General features: G+C 31.8%; 3 protein-coding genes and 1 long non-coding RNA gene across 4 annotated transcripts; 2 read left to right on the forward strand and 2 right to left on the reverse strand.

The window, feature by feature from the left end:
- Positions 1-3,323: 3,323 nt before the first annotated feature.
- On the forward strand, positions 3,324-4,750 carry LOC140882081 (F-box protein At5g46170-like). The gene has a single exon (XM_073287826.1). The coding sequence runs from the start codon at positions 3,453-3,455 to the stop codon at positions 4,536-4,538; it is 1,086 nt and encodes a 361-aa protein (XP_073143927.1). The 5' UTR covers positions 3,324-3,452; the 3' UTR covers positions 4,539-4,750.
- Positions 4,751-10,542: 5,792 nt separating this feature from the next.
- Positions 10,543-13,677, reverse strand: LOC140879120 (uncharacterized). Its single transcript, XR_012149372.1, has 4 exons — positions 13,575-13,677; positions 12,685-12,769; positions 11,513-11,580; positions 10,543-10,687 (listed from the first exon to the last, which is right to left on the reverse strand). It is a non-coding gene; the product is annotated as an uncharacterized lncRNA (long non-coding RNA).
- Positions 13,678-15,672: 1,995 nt separating this feature from the next.
- Positions 15,673-17,626, forward strand: LOC140883502 (mitochondrial fission 1 protein A-like). The gene is made up of 5 exons (XM_073290002.1): positions 15,673-15,850; positions 16,495-16,633; positions 16,870-16,991; positions 17,096-17,159; positions 17,268-17,626. Exons 1-5 carry the CDS (start codon positions 15,758-15,760, stop codon positions 17,354-17,356), a joined length of 507 nt encoding a protein of 168 aa, XP_073146103.1. The 5' UTR covers positions 15,673-15,757; the 3' UTR covers positions 17,357-17,626.
- Positions 17,627-18,086: 460 nt separating this feature from the next.
- Positions 18,087-20,281, reverse strand: LOC140885063 (protein PATRONUS 1-like). The gene is made up of 5 exons (XM_073291977.1): positions 20,229-20,281; positions 19,637-19,733; positions 18,890-19,225; positions 18,601-18,632; positions 18,087-18,503 (listed from the first exon to the last, which is right to left on the reverse strand). Exons 2-5 carry the CDS (start codon positions 19,701-19,703, stop codon positions 18,300-18,302), a joined length of 639 nt encoding a protein of 212 aa, XP_073148078.1. The 5' UTR covers positions 19,704-19,733; positions 20,229-20,281; the 3' UTR covers positions 18,087-18,299.
- Between the last annotated feature and the right edge of the window lie 1,333 nt (positions 20,282-21,614).

Below are 21,614 nucleotides of genomic sequence, written 5' to 3' on the forward strand. Positions count from 1 at the left end.
TCAGTATTTGTGGCATCGAATATATTTTCGGAAAATCGAGCTCAAATCGGGGTTCCTACACTCTGAGCATGAGTTCCAATTTTTAAATCTCGGTTTACCAAAGTAGTCCTGATTTATGCATTGTATATAAAACTGTGTACTCATACATTGCGTACTTGGCAATTTCACTCATGTGCTTGCTTCTATCATGGACACCATATTCGATGGTGCAACTTGCAAGTTGTTCAGGAAATCAATGTTTAATCAATTATTAGGACCTAGGAGTAGAGGGTACCGTTGGTTTTAATTTAAGGATATTTTTATTTTTTAAGTAATTCGATTGGTTTGTATAGTTAATTCTCGAGTTTCTGTTATATTCGGCTATTTATATGTTATAATATTCTAATTAAGTTAATTACATGTTTATCAAATGATTAGTAGTGGATCCCGGACGTGAGGAACATATGTTGGAGTAATTAGAATTCGAAAGAAAAATAAAAGAACAACCCCTGTAAGACGATCTCACAAACTGAGAGACCCTACTCAACTGACTATCCTAAAGGGATGTCAGGCTCAAATGTGATTAGCCCATGTTCATATATATATTACAAGATAATCATGCATCATATGACAAATAATACTGCAATATATTAGCTGGATATCTCCGGTCAGTACTTACATATCTCTAAAAAACTGGTTTAGTAGCACAGAGTCTATAAAGTCACATGAGTTTAAAGATAATTGAACATCATATCACTATTTTTTTTATCTAACAGTTTATGTTGATCCAATAGATACTCCCAATAACTATTACGTAATCGAGATTATACTTTCATCTGTCGTTAGTCCGTAGAAGTCGAGAGTCCCACACTTGAGCACATTTTCGTTACGACCTCAGCAGCACGCTGCTCTTATGGCTAGAAACACTCAAATATAGATTGAATAACTCAGGAAACTCTGTTGCACTTAGGCATGAGAATCTTACGTCTATTTTAATTTATGTATTTAAATTAAAGTTTTTTACAACTAGCATTTTGTTGTGATTTTTATGGGAAAACTGCAATTTCTTGAAAGTTTCGATTTTTGGCAATTTTGGTTTTTTTTTTCGAAAATGCTTACGTGGCACTGTACACGTCATCTCCATATCAGCACTGTATTTGTATCAGATCAGCGTCATATCGAAAAAATGACCAAAATTGCCAAAAAAAAATAAAGATATCGGACTAAAACTAAAATATAAAATATTAGAGGATCAAAATCGCAAAATGACAAATATACAAGATCAAAAAAGCAATTTTCCCGATTTTTATTTATAAATTACTTAAATAAAACACAATAAAAGATTGTTTTGATATGATTTTTTTTAAAATTTTCAATTTTCTAATTTGTAATAATTTTTTCCAACCAATGTTTTATTGTAATTTACATTTATAAATTACTTTAATAAAACATAGTAAAAACCATTACGATAAGAACATGACAAAAGAAAATGATACGATAAAAACAGATAAGAGAAATAATTTAGTAGTTCAAATATTTTTAAAAAAAATTAATTTTTTTTTCCAAATTGGTTAATTTGAGTAATTGACATGAATTGTTGAAATTTAACACTATTGTTGTTATCTTTTATTGAGTTAATTAATTTTGGCGAAGATTTCTTGTGAGACGGTCTCACAGATCTTTATCCTTGAGATCAGTCAATCTTGCTCATATTTACAAATAAAAATCATAATTTTGACATAAAATTTAATAATTTTTCATGCATAACCTAAATAAAAAATCAATCTCACAAAGTTGACTCGTAAGACTGTATTACTGGAGTTTTTGTTTTTGTTTTGTATCGAATTTTAATTACTATATCCATGTTCCTCACGTGCAACGCACGTGCATGTTTTCTAGTTTATTAATATACGTGAGTGAGATCCATAGGTTTTTCATTGGATTTAGGGGTGTAGACGAATCGAGCCGGTTCGCGAGTTTTTTTGAGTTGACACGATAAATATTTCATTCGTATTCGAACTTATCGAACTCGAGCCGAATCTGAACATGTTCGAACTTTTTTTCAAGCCGAGCTCGAGCTAAAATTATTTTGTTCGATAGTTCGCGAATAGTTCGCGAGCCTTAATATTTTATTAATATAATGATATAATAAATATATATACATTTCGAACTTTTTCGGACATTTCGAGTTTTTCAAACCATAATATCCGATCAATAGTTCGAATATTTCGAGCCGAACTCGAACTTCATTTTGAGCCGAACTCGAACCTAAATATTTGAAATTGTCGAGCTTCGAATCGAGTTCGAACTCGAATATACTTAATTCAAGCCGAAATCGAGCCTTAAAATTTTACCATCTATATTAAATATTGATTCTTATATGCACTTTTAGAGGGATAGTTTGAAATTTCACCATTCATTTTTATCAATATTAATATTTTATTATATTTTATTAAAGAAGACCACCACTTAATAACCGAATTAAAATTGATTTGGTGAAGTTAGAGACGAAACATCTAAATTATCTTTCGAAAAGCCAAAAAAAAAAAAACCAAAAAGGAAAAAAAATATTTATCTCTATTTTAAACTTTATGCACCCATGATTTTCTTCATTTTTCGTAACTCCATTTTAAATTTAAATTTAAATTTATTAGAAAAAAAATAATAATAAACATTCATATTTTAACAACAAATGCGTGTGTATGGGATGCGTCTAGTATTAATTTGTTGTACACTGTCACAAATAATTTTTGACCGACTAATACAAACTTTTAAATTTATATTTATACTGTTTAGTACAACTTAAGTTTTTTTTAGTAACTGAATTTGGATACTAATTTCCTTGATAATTGACCAAAACCCTGAGACGTGTATAATATGCCACGTATATAATAGTTAATTTACCCACGCAGCATGCGTACTATTACTTCCCAAAATAAGAAATTTGTTGTTTATATAGACTAAGATAGCATGTAGAGATAAAATAAGAAATTTGTTGTTTATATAGACTAAGATAGCATGTAGAGATAAGACTTCCACGTAACCACTTGTCAAAGGGATAAAAAGTAGAAACATTAAAAAAATCACAAAAACTGGTCGATCTTATAGATTCATTTTGTGAAACAAGAATTGATCCGATTTATAAATAAAATATTATTTTTTTAATTTTTTTTTATTATTTTTCATTTTATTTATCCATCTTCGGTCTATAAATCGAGAGCATTCGAAAAAAAATAAAAATAAAAAATGTTAAGGTGTCTGAATATACGGAAAAGTCAAGGTCGCCGCCTTTGGTTTTGTTATACGTGTGCAATACTTTGGACCAGACTCTCCTGTAGCACACGGCTTCTCTCGACACCTGAGAAGTTTCATCCAATTCCCTCCCAATTTTTTTATCCATAATTTCGAGTATTTATGCGCAAGAATCCCACCGATTTCCGAATCTTAAAAGCAAGCAATCTGAAGAAAAGAAGATGAATCCCAGTGAAATTCTTGGGTTTGATGACGATTTGTTCGATCGTCTGCCAGATGAGATTGTTCTTTCCATCTTCAATAAGCTGCACGATGCAAAGTATTTATGTTTGTCCATGTCTGTTTGCAAACGTTTTCATTCCATTGTACCTAAAGTCGACCAAGTTTTCCTCTCCATCCCATGGAAAAGGGGACGGGAGGTCGGCAAAGAATGTGAAGAGGTTTCTTCCAAGAATTCGTTCAAGAACGTTGTTGTTAGAGCCTTGATGAGGTTTAAACCCGTCCGTTTTATTTCTCGGATGATGAGGTTGAGGTCGAGAAACGGGGATAACAGCTGCGATGACTGTTCCCATTATGTGCCCAATGATGTCTTGAAGCCGTTTGATGAATTGCGAGCGCTCCATCTCAGGCTGCCGTGCCATGGATTTCAGAAATTGGGTTCAAGAAACGGTGACAGCGGCGGTAATTCGACGACTTTTCTGAAGTGGAAGGCGGAGTTCGGGAGCCAACTGCAGAGCTGTGTGATTGTTGGAGCCAAATCTTGGTCTGAAAAGTGTGCAAACAACCATGAGGATGATTCGGGAGAAGCAGAGCAGGAATCGCGTGTGATGACGGAAGCAGAGCTGAAACTGAGGATTGTGTGGACGCTTTCTTGCTTGATCGCGGCATCCGCCAGGCATTACTTGATTCAAGAAACGGTGAAAGATCGGACGATGGTCGAGAACGTGGTGGTTTCGGATGAGAGTGAGCAGGGGATGCTCTGTATGAACAAAGAACAGATTGAAGAGATGAAGGATTCCAAGGGAAAGGGGAAAGGTGGGATCTTGACGGATTGCAGGAGTTTGAGGATGAAGATATGGTATGCGGAGAAGATGGAGCTGCCGGGTTGTGGGAAGGTTATGGAGGGGGCTACGCTGGTGGTGATAAGGCCGGATTCCGGCGGAGACGGGAAGTGGAGGGGGAGGAGTAACGCCGACTTGGTGGCGGCGGCGTTTGGTGGGGACGGGGATGAGAAGGTGGTGGGGGAATTTGCCAGGAAATTGGTGCTGATCAAGAAATGTTTGACTCTGGAAATGAATGCATTTTGAACAGACCTTGATCAAGAATAAGTGTTCTTTTGTTTTTTTCTCTCTTTTTTAAAGGTTAAAAAACATTTAAAATATGGAAAAAAAATAAAAATATAGAAGAATTTGATAGGAAAATTTATTGTTATTAATTTTTGTAAGTTTAATTTTTCACATTCCTGTAAAGATTGTCGCAAAGAAAAGCATGAATTGATATTGTAACATTTATTGAGAAATCAGTGAATTTTGGCATGCTGTATATAACTATTGTATAAAACTTATTTTATTCTATTGGAGTAATATTTTTTTTAATTCTATTGGAGTAGTATTCTTTTTAATCTTTTGTTCTTCTAGTTGGGGATGAGCTAGGAATCCAAATTCTATGTTTGGATTTTTATTTTTGTTCATGTTTAGCTTATTAAAAATAAATAAAGATATCAAGGAGAGAATATTTTCGAAAAATATATTTTAGAGACTATAAAATTAATTTGAACAAGGTCTCATATTTGATGGTATGTTAGGGTGAGCATTTGGTTTGGTGGGAGCGAAATTTAATTTTGTTAAACTGAAATGGAACTAAATTTATTCATAAACTATTGAAAGTTGAAACCAAACAGATATCAAAGATTAAACAGATTTTTCAAAATAAAAAAAAAAAAATGAAAAAATGGCCACCATCCCCACCAAACAAGAAGAAAACAATTCTATTATATCTCGATTGATAGAGTAAAAAAAAAATAGTTCAAGTTAAAATCCCTTAACCAAGCGAATATTCACCAACAAATAAGTATATAAAATTGCAAGAAGGAAAACTAATTAACTTCTTTTTTTTTGTTGTTGTTGAATTAGAGATGGGGAAAAATATCGAAATGCCGTCATATCGCATATATCATACCGAAAAAAAAATCGTATATACCGAAATTTTCGGATAGTATGATACGATTTCAAAAATTTGATATTTCGGTGTACCGGAAAAAATATTAAAAATGTCGGTATATGCGTATTATTTTTTAAAAAAATGTCGGTAGACACGGTATCATACCGATACCGTACCGAATTTAAGTATACCGAAGTTTTTCGGTAAGAATGATATGGATTTATTTCATACCGAAATTTCGGTACGGTATGCGGTATCGAAAATTTTGGTACCGAAATTTTCGGTACGAATACCGCGGTATACCATACCGAACCACCTCTAGTTGAAACTAGAAGATTAATTAATTTACGGATGAACCTTAGGTAATGAAATCGGGAGTTTAGGGCAAACTCAGTGCCCAACATATAAAAATTAATTCAGTTTGGTCAATTAGTCCGGTTAATTGATTTGATATTCACCCCAACATACAGCTTATGAATTATATATACTAGCGATCGAGGCACACGCGCTGCGTGTGCGAGATGATTAAAGTTTAAAATATATTTTAATACGATACAATGACATTTTATAATGAAAATATTGTGTATGATATGTACTTACATTAAATATAGTCATCAGTGTACTTGACAATTTCTTTAGAACAATAATTATATTGAAATCAATATCACCAATTCATCGTCACTATGCAAACATAAAAATCAATAAATGATTTAAATTGCATAGCTACCATTATTTAAAAAATATTGAAAGAAGAAAATATTCATCTTCACCTTCACATTGCAACATGTTTTCATCTCCTAATCTTTACTTATTTATAATAGCTAGACATAAGACTATTAAATGTATCATCTCATAAACATGAGATAAAATTATTTGAATCATCTGTTCAAAACTTGTCTTCTTATTTGCGACGCTTGTAAAATTTCAGAAATAACAATTATAAACTGAGAATTTATTCTATTACATTGAAGTAATATTCAGTAAGCATAATATGTAATTTATGTAGTACCGTTTTTATGTCAATATCATTGGCAGGTTTGATTTTTTTCTGTCAATATATAAATAAGGGTAAAAATGCAAGAGCATAATGCAATAATAAGTAAGGTTATTATTATTATTTTTTTCTTTCAACTATAAGCGCATATGTATCTGAACAATGTTGTTTCTTCTATCTGTCTTCGTTTTTCTATGTCTTTCTTTAAAATTAACAGAAACAAAAATTGTAAAACTTAAATAGACATTAATAACACTGCATCTATAAAATCTTAAATAGTATATGTTGTCATACTTTCGTTATATTCCAGCCTTCAATCCAACCAATTCTCTTCATACTATAAAATAAATTAACAAAAATATACTCATAACTTTCTATGTTAAATAAAAAAGATAGACTGCATAATAAACTTGCTTACGTATGTTTCCTAAGTTTTTGAATTTTTTTTAAAATCAAACATCCAAAGTCATTTATCTTCATCCCAATTGTGATTTTTCAGCCCAAACCAATTATCTGCGTCCTTGTAGGATTTAAAATTATCAAAGTCAATGTTAGATGAAACTTATTTCTAAAATTATACGTAATTATAATTAAAATAATAATTAATTAAAATATACCATATGCAACAGATCATTCAACCGCAATACATTTTGTTGATATCTTGTAATAGCATCCACATGCACGAATTGAATATTTCTTGTCGCGTCAGCGTTTAACTGCATTTTGAGTTTTATGTCGTCGCCTGTTATTAAAAAAAAATGAGTTGTATAAATTAGTAAATAGATTTTTTTTTAACGATGTATTAGGAAAAAGAATGCAGGATATCTCACATTTATATTTTTCTCATCAATTTGATAGCAGTATGTCTTTGTACACAACGTTTTTGGTGTACACCCCTGATCAATTTTGTAACTTCCCATATTTTACTAAATTTTTTTGTGGATTTTTTAGAAAATCCTCTAGAAAGTGCGATATACAGTTGACCATGACTAAGAGGGTGTTTGACTGAGCTTATTAAAAAGAGCTTATAAGCTCCTAGAGCTTAAAAGCTATTTTACGATATTATAAGCTGTTAGAACTTATTTTAAAAATAACTTGTTAAAGTGTTTGAATAAATTTAATTTAAATAACTTAAAGATGTTGATGTGTTTTGTATTATTATAAGATCTTTTTATCGTCGAAATTACCAGAAAGAGTATAACTATATGAAAATAATGTTTCGAGTTATACATATATGAAAATAGTTTTAGAATAAGCATATATTAAAAAATAAAATTGTTATAATATTTTATTTTATAAAAATTTATGTGATTTGGAATTTTTTTTTAAAAATAATATTTAATATTTAATGGGTGGAGAATATGATGGAGATTTATTAAAATATTTAAGGATATTTTAGAGAGATAGAATGTTAAAATAAGATCTTTTTGAAAAACGTACATCCCTTTTACTTTTTTAAAAACAGCTTATAAGCTGTCAAACAACTTATTTTAACAGCTTATAAGCTATTTTTTTAAAAAAATTACCAAACAAAAATTTAGAGCTTAAAAGCTCTAAAACAGCTTATGAGCTGTTTGAAAGAGCTTTTAAGCTCTGCCAAACACCCTCAAACACATGATTACGCAGGAAAATACCAACATTTGGTATTGTTTGACCTTGTGCCTTGTTTATGGTAAGAGCAAAACTTAATCTTACACGTATTTTTTAAAAAAATGTCGGTATACACGGTATCATACCGATACCGTACCGAATTTCGGTATACCGAATTTTTTCGGTAAGAACGGTATGAATTTATTTCATACCAAAATTTCGGTACAATATGCGGTATCAAAAATTTCGGTACCAAAATTTTCGGTACAGTATGCGGTATTCGTTGAATACCGCGGTATACCATACCGAACCACCCCTAGTTGAAACTAGAAGATTAATTAATTTACGGGTGAACCTTAGGTAATGAAATCAGGAGTTTAGGGCAAACTCAGTGCCCAACATATAAAAATTAATTCAGTTTAGTCAATTAGTCCGGTTAATTGATTTGATATTCACCCCAACATATAGCTTATGAAATATATATACTAGCGACCGAGGCACACGCGCTGCGTGTGCGAGATGATTAAAGTTTAAAGTATATTTTAATACGATACAATGATGTTTTTATAATGAAAATATTGTGTGTGATATGTACTTACATTAAATATAGTCATCAGTGTACTTGACAATTTTTTTAGAACAATAATTATATTGAAATCAATATCACCAATTCATCATCACTATGCAAACATAAAAAATCAATAAATGATTTAAATTGCATAGCTACCATTATTTAAAAAATATTGAAAGAAGAAAATATTCATCTTCACCTTCACATTGCAACATGTTTTCATCCCCTAATTTTCACTTATTTATAATAGCTAGACATAAGACTATTAAATGTATCATCTCATAAACATGAGATAAAATTATTTGAATCATATGTTCAAAACTTGTCTTCTTATTTGCGACGCTCGTAAAACTACAGGAATAACAATTATAAACTGAGAATTTATTCTATTACATTGAAGTAATATTCAGTAAGCATAATATGTAATATATGTAGTACCGTTTTTATGTCAATATCATTGGCAGGTCTGATTTTTTTCTGTCAATATATAAATAAGGGTAAAAATGCAAGAGCATAATGCAATAATAAGTAAGGTTATTATTATTATTTTTTTCTTTCAACTATAAGCGCATATGTACCTGAACAATGTTGTTTCTTCTATCTGTCTTCGTTTTTCTATGTCTTTCTTTAAAATTAACGGGAACAAAAATTATAAAACTTAAATAAACATTAAAAACATGCATCTATAAAATCTTAAATAGTATAAGTTGTCATACCTTCGTTAGATCCCAGCCTTCAATCCAACCAATTCTCTTCGTACTATAAAATAAATTAACAAAAATATACTCATAACTTTCTACGTTAAATAAAAAAGATAGACTGCATAATAAACTTGCTTACGTATGTCTCTTAAGTTTTTGAATTTTTTTTAAAATCAAACATCCAAAGTCATTTATCTTCTTCCCAATTGTGATTTTCCAGCCCAAACCAATTATCCGCGTCCTTGTAGAATTTAAAATTATCAAAGTCAATGTTAGATGAGACTTATTTCTAAAATTATACGTAATTATAATTAAAATAACAATTAATTAAAATATACCATATGCAACAGATCATTCAACCGCAATACATTTTGTTGATATCTTGTAATAGCATCCACATGCACGAACTGAATATTTCTTGTCGCGTCAGCGTTGAACTGCATCTTGAGTTTTATCTCGTCGCCTCCTATTAAAAAAATGAGTTGTATAAATTAGTAAATAGATTTTTAACGATTTATTAGGAAAAAGAATTCATGATATCTCACATTTATATTTTTCTCATCAATTTGGTAGCAGTATGTCTTTGTACACAACGTTTTTGGTGTACACCCCTGATCGATTTTGTAACTTCCCATCTTTTACTAAAATTTTTGTGGATCTTTGAGAAACTCCTCTAGAAAGTGCGACATGCAGTTGACCATGACTAAACATATGATTACGCAGGAAAATACCAACATTTGGTATTGTTTGAACTTGTGCCTTGTTTATGGTAAGAGCAAAACTTAATCTTACACGTATTTTTTTTAAAAAAAATGTTGGTATACACGGTATCATACCGATACTGTATCGAATTTCGGTATACCGAAATTTTTCGATAAAAACTATATGGATTTATTTCATACCAAAATTTTGATACTGTATGCGGTATCGAAATTTTTGGTACGGTATGCGGTATTAGCTGAATACCGTGGTATACCGTACCGAAACACCTCTAGTTGAAACTAGAAGATTAATTAATTTACGGGTGAACCTTTAGGTAATGAAATCGGGATTTTAGGGCAAACTCAGTGCCCAACATATAAAAATTAATTCAGTTTGGTCAATTAGTCCGGTTAATTGATTTGATATTCACCCCAACATATAGCTTATGAATTATATATACTAGCGACCGAGGCACACGCGATGCGTGTGCGATGTTTGTACGTGAATATTAAATAATTGTGTTACAAAATCTTGTTTTCTTCTTATGATGATCAGAGCCTAAAGATTTTGCATGAGACTTTCCTGTGTTAAGAGTAATAACATATCCATGGAATTCACCGACCTGAGAGATAGGTGTTGAATGTTGATGTTTTTTTGGAGCTTTTCGTTTCTTGGTAAAGCCACAGAGGTGATTGGTTGTTAAAATCAATTCCAATCAATTCCTAGATGACAGCATGCCTTGAGCAAAAACAAACCATGTCAATTAGTTTTCAACTTATGAGTCACAGAAGGTTTAGAAAACTAACATTACTGAAAATAATCTGGTCATTTAACCATCGGTGCTTTTGAATGCAATATGCACATCGATCCATGAAATGACAAAATAACCACTAAAATACTAAAAGGTGAATTATACTTGAAATCCCAGATGAAAGAGGCAAATTTTCTCATATATATCAAAGTCTACAAAGTTTAATGACAATATTAAGCGCGGAATCTTGGGATTTGAAAGAAATATAAATGAAAAGTGATAAAAATTAGTTCATCTAAGCCAAAGCAAGTATAGACCAGGAACACATAAAATAACTATTGACTTCCCTCTCCATCTTAGATTCCTCATATTCATATATATGTCAAATTTATTCCTCTAGATAGATTCCTTAGAATAACTAAACTGTATGAGAATCTCAAAATCACCCAAGAGCCAATATAATGTGTAACATAAGCAACCCAAATAAATAATTGAAATTGAAATTGAAATTGAAATATTTTAGTTCATGTTTAAAATAGGCCTTGCATCTTCAGGGGTGGGAGAAAATCACTTTTTCTAGCAGAATATTTTCATTCATTCAGACTCGGCTTCTTATGAGAACAAAGATAAATTGACATTGATAAAACTGTAACATATAAGAACAACATTATTTACTAAAGAAAACTGTAACAGATAAGAACAAACCGGTATTTTTCATTGGCGTTTGTTTGAAACGGTGATCAATAGGAATGAAAGTAATTTAAGAAAATATTATTTATCAAAGAAATTAATTTAAGGAAAAGAACATTCACCTTAACCTAACTTATTGTAAGAAGGGAAAGGTTGTACGCCAATCATCATGCTTTCCGAAAGTAATGTCCTAGAATTGAACAAAACAAAGCAGCATGGCAGCAAGTTTTTTTATATGAAAGCCAGCTGTGCAACACATCCTTTAATCATTGAACATGTAGGCATAATATTTTATCATGGAGTAAGAAAATTTTCTATAATAAGGTCTATCAGATTTTTTTATGCAGTCCGCAGATGAAAATAGTAGTTCTCCTAGTGGTAACAGTTGAGTTAATTAGAACATGACTAAATAGAAAAATCATTTTAAAGCATAAATAAATATAAGTAAATAACGTATCACAATGAATTGAAGTTGAAGCAAAGCTGAGTCGTTTAAGATTAACCTTCATTTTATTGAGTTGCCTTTGTTTATATCAACATGTCATCAAATTTAAAATACTGAATAGAAATTAAATTGAATGTGTGAACAGAAGCAAAACAGCTTTTTGTATATTGTTTTTGAAATGATGCTTCGAGGTATTGCCACAGCAAGTGCTATATTAAGGCAAATAACAGTCCTTTACGGTAAAATTTTTCATCAAAATATCCAATAATTAACCAAATAACTCTAATTTCCAGTAAATGAAAGCAAATAACACGGATTTCCATTGAGCGAAAGCCATGAATAAATAGGAGAAGAGAACAATAACACAATAAATTGAACGACATAAATTTTGATGGCTCTAATGGTGAAGTTTCTTTTGATGGCTCTGATGGTGAAGTTTCTTTCAAATATTTCATAAATATCTTTTAACTTCCACCATTTCATAAGTTCATCTTCTTGCAAAAAATTGTATTGAGTTGCATTTGAAAACACATGGAAAGAAATTGGGGGAAAAAAAACTCATGTAGTTTGATTTGAATTTTCTATATATGTAAAAAAAAGAAACAAACAAACTCATGTAATATTGTGCAGCAATGAGATTTTGAACAGTAGTCAAGCATAAGCAATTTTGTAATTGTGAAATAAAAAAAAATAATGTGTACAAACCAAGGGAGTGAAAATTTAAAATTGAAAAAAATATGTTTACCGAGTTTGCAATGAAAAATAATTGTGATATGATCACCTACTAAATTCAGAAATAAAGTTCAGAATGCAACAAATAGTATGTGAAATATGACACTGCGAGTTTACCAGTTTTAATAGACATTGGTCTCCTTAAAGCTTCTCCTTCGTTTAGGAGATTGGTCTCCTTAAAGCCTCTCCTCTTTAAGCCATCCTATATGGAGAAATACGCAGGCATAAATATTTTGATTAAGTTAATTGAAGATGCTCGTTAGGTAGTAGGTTATATATGGGGTGAAGTTGTGAGTTAACCTAGGAATTTAGTTTCAGAAAAGAAAAGAAGAGCAGGAAGGAAGGAAGAAATTTATCTTTGATTGAAACCCAATCCATGCAGACAGTAGAATCAAAGTCAATGTCGTAAGAATTAAGTATAACCAAACACTACAAATAATAGATATGCAACTCCTAAAAAAATAGATATGTAACATGTTTTCTCTTATCTCTTAATATTCAAAATTAATTAATCTTCGGCTCGAAATCTAGATAGGCTTGAAATTTTTTATTTCTATATTCTGGTATAAAAGTTTTTGCAACAAAATGGACGATAAACTACATTTAAAAGCGCACCGAATGAAATCTGAAAAAAAAAAAACTCACGAACTACTTGGATATAAATAGTATTTGTATATAATATCCAAAAGTTAAATAATTCAACTCATGAGAGTAGTTAAATAATCACGTTCGTCTCTTCAGAATGGAACTTGAGTGTGCTGCAGAATGCCATGGGGCATGGCTCATGAGAGTAGTTATTATGAGAAACAAAAACTCTATCTGTTAGAGTAAAAAAAAATTCTTTCTCTTTCACACATTTTATCGAACAGTTTGATGTTAATTTAATGGTAATAGCAAATTAGCATGAAAGAAAGTACATAGATTTCTCTCAAAGCAGTATAACCCGAAGGGAACATGAGGAATGTAACTAAAATAACTAAAATTAATCAAATAAATGCTTTGGGTACCTTAGAATTGACGATGAAAAAAAAATCAAATCTTTCATCTACAAAATAAAAATTCGAAAGAGTACCCCAGAATCAGCAGTTAAAAAAATCGATTGATCTTAAGTGAGGGATTCGAGGAGGAAAAAAAGAAGCCTACTTCGACTAATTTCTTTATGGGTTTGCTTAAACGCGTCGATGACTCGGGAAATCGGAAAGTTGGGAGCTTTATGGTGTGGAATCAGTCTACACAACAAAACATTTGAACCTGATGACAGAAAAACCTAGAAGTGGAGAAATGATGGGAAATGCATACATGAGTGATGAGATTAACCAACTGCTCGCATAATGAAATAGAGGAGACGAACGTGATTGGAGCAGTTTTGAAGAGTTGGAGTGATTGTGGTCCGCGGGACATAAATTTAAGGTTGCACCACATTTAATATGAGGGTCAAAAGTGGAAAATTAATTTGGTGTCACTTACGTACCAAAACGGTTAATATTTGATGCTTAACTTTTATAATATTGTATAGATGTCCGCAACATAAATTTAAGATTGCACCACATTCAGTATGAGGGTCAAAAGTGGAAAATTAATTTGGTGTCACTTACGTACCAAAACGGTTAACATTTGATGCTCAACTTTTATAATATTGTATAGATTGTATAGATATATATTTGTATAAATTTTTTACTTTTAACTTTTTAATTTCGTTTTAATTTATTGTATAATTTATAGCTTCTATATATTTAAAAAATAATAATATAATATAATATTTGAACAAAAAGGAAAGTATCTATTTACTTCGAAGAATAACAAAATGTATCATTTAAAAAAAAACAGGGGTTATTTTGGTAATTTATATTTGTTATTAAAATTTTGGGAAATTATATTTTACATTATAAATATGGTTAAAAGCACTCTATTTTGAGTTATTATAAATTTATAATATAAATGAACCAACCTATCTTTTTAACATAAGTTCTTTTGATATAAGTAATATGACGACAGAAAATGTTTGTCTAAAAGAGATATGAAATTTATTACGAGGTATAAGTAGTAAGATTACGTAATTAATAAATATATATAGAGATGGTTAATATTATAATTTTGCTTTATTGTACATTTCTTTTTTGCTTCAACCACCCATTTCAAAGATTTGAATTTTACACAAGTCAAATTAATAATACATAATTGTTTGTACTAGGGGTGTAAACGAGCCGAGCTACTCGTGAGCAACTCGCGAGTAGCTCGGTCAAAGCTCGACTCGAGCTCGAGTAGCTCAAGCATACAATCGAGCTCGAGTCGAGCTTTGAAACTATTTGATCGAGTAGCTCAGCTACTCAATAAGCCACATATATATATATTAAAAAATAATATAAATATATATAAATATAATATATATAATATAATATTATATTTATATATTAATTTATTTATAATATTTAATTAATTTTATTATATTTATTATATTTATATATTTATTTATTTTATAATATATATAATATTATATTTATTTATTTATTAATATATTTTTAATTTTTATATATATATAATATAAAAGCTTGAGCTCGAGCTCGAGTACTCGAACTACAACCGAGCTCGAGCTCGAGTAGTGTGCTACTCGAGCTCGGCTCGGCTCGATAACACCCCTAATTCACACCCTAGAATTGCACTAATCGCACATATTTTCATGATATATTGACCGATAATCTTGAAATCATAGTTTTGATACAGTAGCTCATGTAACATAGAAAAATCCACATCAAAGATAATTTTATCCTTCTATCTATATCATGTAAAACGTTAATATAAAGTAACTGCATATAATTTCTTTAAAACAAATATATATTTTATCTAACGCGAAATTTTGAATCAAAGAATATTAAACCCTAAATGGTAGAAAAATCTCCTCAAACCAAAAATTAAAAAAAAAATTGTGTAGATTACAGATAATATATAATATTGCCGATTTTTATTAAAAATGATTAAACATCGAATAAACGAAAACTGCAAACACTGCAATATAGGGGGACTCCATCGAGTAGTTTCCACTTGACACCTTTCTTTAAGCAAGATTTTATAATGCTTACTCGACGGGGAATAATAAATAAATAAATTTCTTTTTTTTTTTCTTAGGACGGAAGAAAAGGAGAGAACTCTATACACAGAGATAGGCTAATTTTTTCAGCGAAATAATTCAGAAATGGAATCAAAATTTGGGAAATTCTTCGATTCGGTGGGGAACTTTTTCACTGGAGGCGATCATCTTCCTTGGTGTGATCCCGACGTCATTGCTGTGAGTATTGTTCGATAATTTTTTTAGTACAGTTTTCTTTTTCAGCTACAATTTGTGTTAGGGTTTAACAATAGAATTTAGGGTTCTGGTCTTTGGGTGGAGTTGCTTGTGTGTTTACTATCTTACAAAAGAAGTAATCCTGGACATAAATAAGCTATGCGATGGTAGAATTGATTGGATTTCTGGATAGCGGTAAATCTCTAGTACAATGCTTCACAGATTTCGCTTGGCTTGATTGGATTTCTGGACGAATATATGAATTTTTTATGTTTGGTTAAGTCTTAACTTTTAGCTAAATGTGACTATTGTCTGTCTCCTGTCTAGAAACATCATGATTACATACATTTTTCATGTATATGCAAGGGTGAACCTGGCACGAAGCTGAGGAAACAAAAATATTGGTATTTTCGTGTTGTATTTTGGAAATTTTCTGGTTTTGCCAGTCAAATTCTAATACCGCCGCTCTCTTTCTCCTGTATCGGAGCCCACATTTGGAATTCTTGTATCAGCCTTTGTGAGTGTATATGCCGGTTCATGTAGATTCTTGAACAGCTAACCTTGGGATACAAGCTGTATATCCATTAATTTTGCCTTTATTCACGTTTTTCTGGCCTTCCTGAGCAGTGAGCATTATGCATATACAGGGTTGTGAACGAGAGGCTGCTGAAGCGGAGAAAGATGCCTCTGAGGAGCTTAGAAGTGAAAGCATAATGCGCTTGTCTTGGGCTCTTGTTCATTCAAAACGTGCAGAGGATGTGCAACGTGGAATAGCTATGCTTGAAGGTGACAACTGAATGATCTTCCTCTCTCATGTGTGTTTGCGTGTTGTATCGAACAATTTTCTTTTGGAACCCAAGACTCCTTTGAAATTTGTCCGCAGTCCTTGATAGATGCATTTAATTCACCTTTGCTGTTCAACATTTCACGAGCTCCTCTACTCTTACCTATATCCTACCATTATGAATGGCTAATGAGGTTTCAGTGTGTCACTCTTGACTGATGTAACTTGTCATCTGCAGCTTCATTGCCTCGCTCAAGCAGTCCATTGAAGATGAGGGAAGAGATTTATCTTTTAGCCGTCGGATTCTACAGAAGCGGGGATTATTCGAGGAGCAGGCAGCTTGTTGAGCGTGCTTTGGAGGTTTGCTTTTCCCAACTCAATATATTTCGGCGGTTCTTCTACTCGCCAAGATGAAAAGGTTGCGTATTTGACTGCATAATTCACTGTTGGGCGTAAAATTGCAGATTGCACCTGATTGGAGGCAGGCATTGTCTCTCAAAAAAGCTATTGAAGATAAAATCACAAAAGGTAACTTGGACCCTCTCTTGTCAACCGAGCTCTTTATCTTTAGATTTATACATCTTTATTCTGATAAGAAGAAGTTCATTTATACCTATGTTTTCTTCCTCGATAAAGATGGAGTGATTGGTATTGGTATTGCTGCAACTGCTGTTGGACTCTTGGCTGGTGGGATTGCAGCCGCACTGTCAACTCGTAAGAAGTGAGGAGCCATAAAACAACATTCTGAACAGGAAACATTCAACAATCTGAGTCTCATTTACACATCCGAGTGGTGCAATATACCAAGTATTTGTTTTTTTACTATAGTAAAATTTGTGTGAATGGTATACCTTGTGAAATGTCTTTGATAGGCCTTCTTGTGTTTTCATAGTTATTAGCTAAACAGTATCTAGCATTTTGAGTGTTTACCGCCCATGCAAGACAATAGACATCAGTTCGAAAAGACATACATTAAGGTACCGTTCTATTCACGGTATTACTAATATATGTATAACTCATCTCATCTCACGTTCTTCTCATCATATTATTTATCTATATATTAATTATTTATTTTACATCAATCAAATTATTAATTATTTATCTCATATCAATCAAATCATTGAATTCAAATTAATATATTACCCCTTATAAATAATATAATTTTTATTTTATTTATTGTTAAAAAGACAAAATAATCATTTAATATTTTTATATAAAATTTAATCAATCAAATCAAATAAACCATAATCTATCAATCAAATCCAATACAATTTTAACTATCATTTCTTATTTATTTTTTATTACATTATACTACTTATCTATATATTACTTATACCATATCTCAAATCAAACGGTGTCTAACAATAAAATTGTACGTGAGAATCGTTCAAACTTATTTGTCATCTTGCTAGTACAAAACCATATAATGTGTAAAGCACAATGGTATTCGGGGTAAAATCCAAAGGCAGATTTTCGCACATTAAACAACTCTCTAAAGAATATACATACATATGTTCGTTAGCATATTAATTAGTTTAGAAATACAAAACCTACGAAACGTTTAAACCCCATATAACCATCAAGTAAATGGACTGCCTTTTCTTTGTCCCCTGCCTCATTTGCCTAGTATGTGTCATCCCTGCCATTGGTCGGAAAATGAAGAAATCCTTATTCGCAACTTTCGTCTTCTTCCTTAAGTGTCAATTCAATTGAGTCATGATCCCATGAGAAAGGTGATACAGGAGGCGAATCCCAGTGTGTTGGTGAAGAGGGGGGAGACTTCCACCAAGACTTGAACCAATCTGCGAACTCTGGCATTGGTATTTCTTCTGGTTCTGGATAGCAGCCCAGGCTACTAATATCAAGATCTCTCTAGAGAATAAAATACGCAAGTTAGATGCCAAGATCTACTTGTCAACAGTTATAACTTAAACGTAGTAACAGATACAGATGTTCTTGAACATGAAACCTTGGCTTTTTCCATTCTCGACTCTGCCTTATCTGCATAGTCAAAAGGAACAAAAGAATTTGTGATTCTTCTCGTGCATTTGACTCTAGCAAGTGCAAGAAAACAGGGGGAGACACTGGAACAAAGGGGTTCGATATTTAAATCAACCAGCTTTCCGATAAATACACGCAATTAACAATAAAAAGGTCGGGCTGTTAAAACCTTCGGAATCGTGCTGCACTTCAGTTGAAATTTAAGTGGTCAACAACATAAAGACAAAAGCAAACTGGTACAAATGTAAAAAGATTACCATGTCCAGGAAAAACTGTCTCCAAGAAATCGAGTTCCTGTGCTGCAATTTGTGCCTTCATGCACTTTCTATGATCATGCAGGAACCCTTCCTCTGCAATATTAAGTTTTTCATTTATTGTATTCTTCTTCGACGGTGCCTCAGTCCCCAAGACATGACGGATACATCCATCTTTGACAACATCACACTTCTTTTTACCCTTTTTTGGTGACGATGCTTCGAGATTAACAAATGTCTTGTTTGTAATATCATTAAGAGCTTTACGACTCTCAGGTGCCGCTCCACCCTTCTTAGAAACTGGTTTGGAGCTCTTGGATTTACCATCGACTGGAGCCTCTGCAAGATTGAAACAAACATTGCGTTACAGGGTAAATGTATGGCAGACACAGGAAAAATTGCATGTAGTTCCTTAATGTTGGGAAAAGTTGCAACACAAATGCCAAATTAATGAGACAAACAAAATTTAAGAAAATAAGCAAAATAGCAAATTCAGAGAGAATTCGGAATGATATTGCTCGGAAATCCAATGCATCAATCATTGAACTGTATGCATGAACTCCATATTAATATGCTTAAAATCGAGCACAATATCCCCACTAGTTCTACATTCAAAGTTCACTCTCCTACCAGGCTACCACTTCCAAGTTTTCTGTCCCAACGTTTTTTTCTCAATGAAGAGACCTCCAACATAACCTCATTTTGCAGTGAGGGGTGATAAAACAAGAAAATGCAGAAGAAGAACAATACTTTTTCGTTGAACGGCCGCATTTTCATCCTGGATGTTCAGCGGCTTTAGAGTGAGAGGTCTTTCCATATTTCTTTAGCCGCCTCGACTCTTGAATATCTGCATCAACTCCATGAAACCATCATTAACCACCAGAAATAATACACAAATGTAAACAATCTGAAACATATAGCCTGCAAAAATTTACTTTGCACAAAAAAATAAAGATATGAATGGCTACTGCATGATAAAGATATGTGAATCTGCCAGTAGATCCTGTAATTTTGTTTTTATATTTTAACAAATCTCATATTAATTTCTTACAAAATGGAAATTTATAACTTAAAAGCCTGTGCACAATCTGATATGCATTTCAAAATCAAAATTCATAATTTCACATCTGTTTTATTGATACATTATCTGTATTCTACCACGCAGCTTAGTGTAAACGAAAATCGAAACTCAAGATTCAAAAATGTTTTGACTGGATAAATTCCAAAAAGAAAATTCAAACCATACGATTTCTACGCTGATCTACGAACTGAAAAATAAACTGAAAATCAAATTACTTTAAACATATACTGATGATGTGTTCAATAGATCGGGAAAATGTACCTCTTAGAAGTGATTCAAGTGATTCGACGCAAAATTCCCAGCGTATTTTCTCCGAATTCAGTAGGTTTAGGCGCCATGTTCTAAATGTTGAGCTTATTTGAAGGAGGTTTGATGGGCCGAGCTTCCTTACCGTGGGCTTCTCCTTATGAGTCGATTATTTGGGCCATTTGGGTCAGTATTTGTTCACGGGCTCGTACATTGTTGATTATATTTCTTTTCTTTTTTTTTTTTTGAGGCAATTGATTATATTTCTTTTAAAAAAAGAAGATAAAAAAATAGTTATCTAGGTGGTTTTGTTTCAATGGTGAGAGGAGGTCGAAAATTTCACCCTATATGTATGTCGTTGTAATAGTGCACCTAAAGACGAAAATTTATCAATATATGAGATCCATTGAAAAATAGTTGACCCACATATATTGATATATCTCATTTTAGGATGAAAATGGACCGGGTTTTGTGGTCCGGGACAGGTTCAAACCCGGTCTAACGGGTTTTGGGGTGGGGTGAGTCCAGGTCAACGAATCCGAGGTGGGTCCCGGGTTTGGGTGTACCGTCCCGTATATATATATATATATATATATATATATATATATATATTTATATAAAATACATAGATACACAGTATTATACTATTTATATACATTTCATATAAATAAATAAAAATATATATATATATGCATGTATATATATTTATATATTATAAATAATAATTTATTTAAGTTTTTTTAATAAATTAAATATTAACGGGTTCAGGTCCAAACCCGGGTTGGACCCGCCGGATTTTGAGGCGGGGCGGGGCAGGTCCAAAAAAAAGGTGGGGCGGGTCCGGGTCCGGGTCATATTTTTTCTTGACGGGGCGAGTATCGGGTTTTGCAAAATCCGCCCCGTTGTCATCTCTATCTCAACTTTAAGATGTTCTTTGGGACAATGCCTATAAAAATATGATCTAATTTATCGAGAGAGACCGAGATCTCGCATGTATTGATAAATCTCATTTTTTTATATTCCTCGGGACAATGACTATAAAAATATGATCTAATTTATCTATAGAGACCAAGAGGTTCGTTTTACTGGGTTTCGAATTTTAGAATTTTTTTAAAACTTGAAACGTTACATAAATGTATTGGCCTGATTTAATTTTCTCTTGGTATGTTTTTAGTATAATTTTTAAAAAAACACTCGTTGAGCATTTTATAAGTCGTTTGAGAACCTATAAACTCTTAAAATCTATTTTAGTAACTTTTATTAGAGACAACTTATAAACTTTTAAAATAATTTGTTTTTAAATAGTGCGATCAATCCAACTTATTTGAAAAGATGTATTTTAAATTTTTAATATTTTAAAAGACCAATATATATATCCTTATAACGTCCCAAATATATCAT

This window comes from Henckelia pumila, chromosome 2 (assembly GCF_033568475.1).
Source record: "Henckelia pumila isolate YLH828 chromosome 2, ASM3356847v2, whole genome shotgun sequence".
Lineage (NCBI taxonomy): Eukaryota > Viridiplantae > Streptophyta > Magnoliopsida > Lamiales > Gesneriaceae > Henckelia > Henckelia pumila.

Bases quoted from the DNA above. Each gene is read 5' to 3' on its own strand.
- LOC140882081 (XM_073287826.1), top strand. From the start codon at position 3,453: ATGAATCCCAGTGAAATTCTTGGGTTTGATGACGATTTGTTCGATCGT.
- LOC140883502 (XM_073290002.1), top strand. From the start codon at position 15,758: ATGGAATCAAAATTTGGGAAATTCTTCGATTCGGTGGGGAACTTTTTC. The intron at 15,851-16,494 runs GTGAGTATTGTT...ATGCATATACAG, and splicing joins GTGATCCCGACGTCATTGCT to GGTTGTGAACGAGAGGCTGC. The intron at 17,160-17,267 runs GTAACTTGGACC...TCCTCGATAAAG, and splicing joins TGAAGATAAAATCACAAAAG to ATGGAGTGATTGGTATTGGT.
- LOC140885063 (XM_073291977.1), bottom strand. From the start codon at position 19,703: ATGGAAAGACCTCTCACTCTAAAGCCGCTGAACATCCAGGATGAAAAT. The intron at 18,633-18,889 runs GTAATCTTTTTA...TTGACTATGCAG, and splicing joins GACAGTTTTTCCTGGACATG to ATAAGGCAGAGTCGAGAATG. The intron at 18,504-18,600 runs GTTTCATGTTCA...TTTATTCTCTAG, and splicing joins CGAGAATGGAAAAAGCCAAG to AGAGATCTTGATATTAGTAG.